This window comes from Balaenoptera ricei, chromosome 21, assembly GCF_028023285.1.
Source record: "Balaenoptera ricei isolate mBalRic1 chromosome 21, mBalRic1.hap2, whole genome shotgun sequence".
Lineage (NCBI taxonomy): Eukaryota > Metazoa > Chordata > Mammalia > Artiodactyla > Balaenopteridae > Balaenoptera > Balaenoptera ricei.
The window spans coordinates 33,326,175-33,333,185 of NC_082659.1; the positions used below are offsets into that span (position 1 = coordinate 33,326,175).

General features: G+C 54.9%; 1 protein-coding gene across 2 annotated transcripts in view; it reads right to left on the bottom strand.

Annotated features, from left to right (window-relative positions):
• Positions 1-6,057, bottom strand: part of ANK1 (ankyrin 1) — a 96,797-nt gene extending 90,740 nt beyond the window's left edge. The window contains exon 1 of one of the 2 annotated variants that reach the window (XM_059909397.1): positions 5,809-6,039. In XM_059909397.1, the coding sequence (XP_059765380.1) occupies positions 5,809-5,847 (39 nt within the window). In that variant the 5' untranslated portion in view covers positions 5,848-6,039. Of the gene's footprint in view, positions 1-5,808 lie in introns of both variants that reach the window. The other variant, XM_059909392.1, reaches the window with a different exon arrangement.
• Between the last annotated feature and the right edge of the window lie 954 nt (positions 6,058-7,011).

Here is a 7,011-nt window from a genome sequence, read left to right on the forward strand (position 1 = left end):
TAACATGTATCCACACACACACACAGAGATGCATTTCGTCATTTCAAATATCCCCAAGAGGTAAGTACTATTGCCGTCCCCATTTTACAGATGAGGGAACGGAGGCCCAGAGAGCCCAAGTGACTTGTGCAGGTTCACACAGCAGGGAAGAGGCACAGCAGGCAGTCTGGCTCTGCCACCTGACCTGGCAGGTGGCCCTCGCCAGTTTTCCTGAATGACAATAAAGCACTTGGGGTCTGTATGCTGAGGCTCAACCACCTACAGGCACATCCAGATCCTGCCCAGGAGATTGGTTTGTATTAGAGATGAATGATGGCCAGAGAGTGAGAGCTGGGGGGACGGCAGACAACTGCAGGGGCTCCGAGTAGCTCCCCTGCGTCTAGGGGGGCCCTACAGTCTGCAGGTACCTCTGCTCCTGTGTTCTTATCTGTAAGCCAGGGAGGGAGGGGGGCAAGGCCTTTCCCACACCCTGGCTGTGACGCTGAAAGGAAATATTATACATGATTATAATTATGACATCAGCACAAGCGCTGAGCACGGTGCTTGCACACGGTGTGCACTCTGGGTGAGTTTAACAGGTGAGAGCTGTCACGTGAAAAGCCACGTGTGAAGTGGGGGGAGGTTAGGGTTGGGGGGCTTATGATGTTCCTCCAGAAGATCCACCCAGGGGTGCTCTGTCTCCTTCCATGCTCCCCTCCTCCAAGAACGTGCTGTAGCGGGCTGAACCGTGGCCCCCCAAGATACGCCTGCACCCTAACCCCTGGAGCCTCTGAATGTGACCTTACTTGCAAAAAAAGTCTTTGCAGATGTAAGTATTATGGGGCTTGAGATGACATTGTCCTAGATTACCTAGGTTGGCCCTAAATCCAGTGATAAGTGTCCTTATAAAAGACAGAACACACACACACACACACACACACACACACACACACACACACACACACACGAGATGTAGGCAGAGGTCGGAGTGACGCGGCCACAAGCCAAGGAAGCTGGCAACCAGCAGAAGCTAGAAGCGGTCAAGAACAGTCGCCCCTGGAGCCTCCAGAGGGAGCGAGGCCCTGCCAACACCCTGATTCAGACCTCTGGCCTCCAGACTGTGAGAGAAGATATTTCTCCTGTTTTAAGCCACCAAGTTTGTGGTACTTTGTTAGAGCAGTCACAGGGATGATGGTCCCTAAACATGGAAGATTCAAAATCTACAGCCAACAATCTCAGTGTCCTGCAATTAAACCAAAGCAGGGCTGCACACCTTCACCAATTAAACAGTTAATCCAGGGCAGGAAAGATTCTCCAGCCTTACAGATCTTCACAATGGAGGGCTGCCCCGTGCCCCCGTCCCTGCCACCTCAGGCCTCTAGAGCTGCTCTAGAACTCCTGGTCGACCCCTCGCTGACCTTCCTAAACTCCTGATGTCCTGCCAGCCCTCCCCGACTCCAGGCCCGCAAGGGTCCTGCTATAACCCAAGCTCAGACCCAAGCTCTGAGTCTGCTGGTTCACGACACACGTGGCTCTCCATGCCGCCAGCAGGGCGGGAGGGCCCCTTCCTCCTCCCTCCTCCCTCCCTGTCCCGCCACGGCATTCCCACGCTCTGTCTCCCACCAGGCCCACACCCTCACTATCCGGGGGTCCTGACGTCCTCTCACTTGTTATGCCCGATCTTGTCTTTCTTCCTAGTCCACTCAGCCCCTATGTCCTCTATGATGCTAACCTTGGATACTCAATACTTACCATCTTTAAATCTAGGAACAGGAGCCTGATTTTTTAAAAAAATACATTTTAAATACACCTTCCTCTAGTTCTTATATTTATACAAGGCTTGTCTCCCCCCACCAAATTGTTGGCTTCTCAGGGCAGGGACCAAATCTTCTATCACTTTTGAATCCTTCAAAGCATGAAGCATCCGCTAGGCCAAGACCTCCCCTGGCCTAAAACACAGGGCACCTAACATCCCCAGGCTCCTTGCCAGGGCATCTGTAGAGAGGGATTATTTCAGAAATGAGGATTAATCTGTTGGTTCCTCATGAGCTGGATTCCCAGAAAAATCAGGCTCAAGGTTCAGTCCCTCCGAAAATGTCTGTCTGTGCCTGCTGGTTCAGAAAACCTGTCTGGACTCAGCTGTTTGGAAAAAAATAGTACATTATTTCCCCAAAATGAGAGTATTAGAGAGAGACACATCTCCCACTTGTCCAAACTATCTTCTGCAGCACAATCATAGGATTTGGGATGAAAACCTAAGCATGGTGGATACAAATAGATATAACACCAACTAATGACACTGTCACTATTCAAAGCATTGAATCTAGGAAGCAAAGGAGAATATTTATGACAGACAGACAAGCAGATAAACAGAGGGCTGGGGAAGCCCAATCTGGATGAGACTGAAGAAGGCTCAATAGTTTCTGTTGTGTGTCTAACTGAACCATGAAATTATAATACTAATATCAATCAATTCTATCTTTCAATCCTGATCACAACCTGTGAGGCAGGTATAATTATTATGTCCATTTTAGAGGTGACAAAACTGAGGTTTGGGGAGGTTAATAACTTGCCCAAGTTCTGTGTTAGTTAACACTCAGGGATTCAGCCCAGGACGCCCTGAATCAAGCCAAAACCTTCCTACTGCCTTTGACCCTGAGGTGCATTCTCAGCGATTTCAAACCTGAGGGTGACCAGAAAGCCATGACAGGTGTAGGGGCTGGGAGGGCCCCCATGCCTTTCCCAATTAAACAGTGAATCTATGGCAGAGAAAGGGTTCCCGGCAGGTCCTGGCTCGGACCCTGACCTGCTGCGTTGAGGCCAAGACAGGCCTCTAGGAAGGAATCGTCTAGCCCCAGTCCTTCCCTTCCCTGATGATAAAACTGATGGTAAAAATAAAGTGACCGGCTAAGGTCACCTAGATAGCTGGAGGTGAAGTTCAATTGCTAAGGCGTTTTCATTTTCTTTTTAGTCTTCTCTGGGCATAGAGTCGTCAGGACCCAGGTAGGATCTTCAGGGTATCTTACAGGTGGATTGTAGGTAATAATGGTGTCATTCCACTGTGTATCCCCCAGTTTAATTCTACAACTTATTTCCTGAGGTCCTGTTTCAAGTCCAGAATCCTGCCAGGGCAAAGAGAGAGAGTAAAAATTCTGAATATAGGTCTCTGCCCTGGTGATTTGAAAAACAAAGTGACAGAGTTAGAAAGTGATCCATTCCACAAGCACGCAGTGGGCACCTCCTAGGTGCCGGAGAATATTTCAACTGCAGAGCAAATGGCGCTCTTTGGAATATGAGACCCACTCTTGCCATCTTGTTCTGCTGAACCTCTAACTCAATTTCCTGCAACTTAATGATCTGTCCTAGGTGCCGTTTCCTGGCGCGTCTAGGAACAGTCTGTAACCCAGTAGGGCAGAAAGAGAGTCAAAAGAATCCAATATGCTCCATTTAGAATATCTACCTGAGTAAATACCAACCAGAAAAACAACAATAATGACAAAATACGAACCAGATACGAACTATCTCAGCGCTAGGATAAATTGGAGCAGAGCCCCTGGCCCTCCCTGAGTGCCCCGTCCCTGCAGGACAGCCTCAGAGAGGCCTCCCTGTGTGGAGAGACCAGAGGAGCTAAAGAAGGCTGCTCGTTGTGTCCAGAAAAATCAGTCTACGATGGCCCTAAACCCTGTACCACCACCGAGAGCTGTCACCCCTCTGAGCGCCCACACCAAGGCTGCCCACTTGCGCCTTTGCCCCTTCCTCATCTTGAGCTTTATTTTAACCTAATTTTACCCATGAGAAAACTGCCAGCATTGACGGGAGGGGGGGGGCACACACATCTCATTGCATACCCGGCCCACATCCCTGCAGATTAACCCATGTGATGTCCCCGAACTTCTTTTCACAATGAAACAAGTTACCTTCATAAAGCCCTTCCTATGTGTTAAGCCCTCTGCACCAACGACTTCATTGGTTCCTCCCAATAATCTCCAGAGGCAGGTACTTTCATTGTCTCCTTTTCACAGATGAGGTAAATGAGTCACAGAGACGTTAAGCATCTTGTCCGAGGTCACACAGCGCATCCTGGCTGGGCAGGAGTCAAGCAGTGCTTCCTCACTAGCCATGTTCTAGTGCCCAGAGATTCCACTCCAGTTCAGCTCAGGCTGGAGAGAGCCTTCCGCCTGCACTCAGAGGCTGTGCCCACTTCAGCCCTCGCTTCAGGAGGAAGGAAGCAGAGGGGAAAGGAAGGGAATGGAATTCCTCTTGGGACTCAAGTTCTCATCAGGGCTGCTCGTCAGAAAAGGGAGGTGAACCCTTGGTTACCTGAGACGCCCGACTATTATTAAACTTGCACTTCCTGAGTGGGGCAATACAAATATAGCAATAGATAAGTAGCAGAGGGGACTCCAGTGTCCGGGGAGGGAGAGCCGGAAGCAGGCAGCTAAATGTCAGCAAGCCTGCACCCGGGGGCAGAGGAGGCTGCCGAAACACCGGAGCCAGGTGGAGTCTAGGTTTAGACCAGGTGGGAGAACCCAGGGCCTCCTCACGCCTTCTCTGGGGCTTGAGATGACCTGAGTTTTCCCAGGACAAATCATGACTGACTTTTTCAAGGTCTCCCAGTGCAAAATCTCATCTAAAAAGATGAATGGAAACTGAGCTCTCATTAATTTCTGTAAACAGTGATAAGACAGTATCTCCTTCCCAAAGGGTCTTGCTTGGGCAAAAGGCAGAGTCACCGTCACAACTCCCAGCAGAGGTTCTGGACCTTTCCCTGAGGGGCTGCAGCACATCCAGAAGACCAAGTACAGCAGGCGGTGTTCGGCCTGTATATGGGGGTTGCCCTTCACATCTGAGACTCCCTTCATACTCAGCGCCCAGGTGTTCCTCGGAGCCCAGGTCGGGCCTCCAAGAAAACAGGCAGCACCCGCCTGCACACACCTGTGTGGCCCCTGCATTAGGCTACTGACGACAGAGAAACAGAAGTGAACCCTGGGCCCCAGTGTGCGTTTTCATTAGGTTTCTTTCATTTTTCTTTCCAGAAAGTTGTGTTATTAAAGGTGTCACTGAGGAAACGAGGTGTGTAAGCCAGAGTCCCGGGTCCTCTTATGACCTCTCCGCGCAAGTACAAGGCCTTGGGGAAAACCTCGTCCATTCCTGCGCTCGTCCAGCTTCATGCTGGGAGGCTGGGTGATGCAGGATGTGAGAAAAGCCACAGTGGACCCTGACGTTGGACAGACCTGGCGTGAAGCCCCGCTCCGCCACTTGATGCTGTGCCTCGCACAAGTTCCCAGACCTCAATTCCATTGCTAAAATGGGGACAGTGCACAGCTCGCCGGGGGGGGGGCCCGGCTCCCTCTCACCCCCATTCATTTCCCGCTGACTCTGGACCTCCGGGCGCGGGCGCTCGTGTTTCTAAGGTCTAGGGCTCAGGCGTGCCGCGGGCGCCCGAGGCGGCCCTTCTCCGGCCAAGGCCAAGGCCGGGGCATCCCCGCGGGTCCGAGTTGGTCCCCGCGAGGGGCGGCCGGTCGCCCCCCACCGCAGAGTCAGCCCGGCAGGACTGTCCTCCGGGCACCTCCGCGCGCCCGCCCGGCCACGGGTCCGGCCGCCTCCCGGCACCAGCCCCTCCGCGGCGGCGGCCTCCGGGCCAGAGGAATTTTCCTCTGGATCCCGCTAGAAGCCTCGGCGCCCGCGGACGTGAGGCAACAGAAGGGCGGCCGGCGCGCGTCCCCGCCCGCGCCCGCGCCCGCGCCGGGAAAGTTGGCGGCCGGCGAGCCCGCGGCGGGGGGCGCGGCGGCGGGGACCCCGCCCGGCGCGGGCCGGCCTGGCACTCACCGCGGCGTCTGGACCCGACCTGCGCGGTCGCGCTGCCATCGTCCGGCGCCCGCGCGGAAATCCGAGCCCGCGGCCGGCTCCCCTCCCCCGTTATCTGCTCGGCGGCGCGCGGAGCGCCAGCAAGTTAAGCGGCATCAGGCTAAAAATACAGGCGCCCGCCGCTCGCCTCGGCTCGGCTGGGCTCCGGCGCGCGGACCCCGGCGCCCGCCCGCCGCCAGCCCGCCGCCAGCCGCTAGTGGGGCCTCTTCATTTCCTCCCCATCCTCGCGTCTGACGCGAAAGGCAACGCGGAGCGATCTCCGGAGACGAGGCCCCTGCGGCCGAGCCCCGCGGCGCGGGCGCGTGGAGGGCCGCGTCCTGCGGCTGCAGGCGGGAGGCGCACACGTCCAGGCGAGGTGAGGAGCCCCACGCTGCATGGCGCTCCCGCCCTGCCTCTTGCCTCCCCGACCGCCCGGGTGAGTGGGCCCCGGGGCCGGCGGAGACGGCCAGGGCGAGCTCAGCAGAGGCTATTTATGCCCCATCACCGATCTGCATGTTTCCAGCTCTTGCAGCGTGTCCTGAGATGCCAGCTCATCAGCCTCTTCCAGCTGCTGCCGGGAGCCGCGCGGCGGAGTGAAGCTGAGACGCGGATCTGTTACTACGTCTCCCTCATCCCTCCAGTCTGACTGTGTTTTAGGGAATGTCACCCAAGGCCGGAGGAAGCTCCCAGATTCTGCTCCGGGACCATCCTCACCTTTTCATGCGGTCATTTCGGGGACAGATGTCAAGAGCATGTGGGGGGGGGGGGTGACACCAGGGACTACGCTGAGTGATGAGCAATGGCCAGCAGAAGCAGTGACAGGGATTGTCACAGCCACGGGCGATACTGCTTGTCCCATCATGGATGTTCTGTATCATGAGCCCAGCTTCATGCTCTCTTCAAATAGCAGTCTAGACACGACACCAAATGCTCTTTTCCCACCCCTCCTGCCCCGAAGCATGGGGGGCACCGGACGCCTGTGTGTTTGGGAAGAATTAACCCACTGAGTACCTATTAGGTGAAGGACATATTGCGTTACCTCATTTAACCGTCGCAGGCGCCTCTTGAGGTAGAAGATGCTATTGTAGTTGTGTGGGTGGAGAAGCTGAGCCCAGGGAGGTTAAGGTCAGGACCAAGGTTACTACCAGTAAACGGAGGGTCCAGCTGACCCAAAGCCCTTCCATT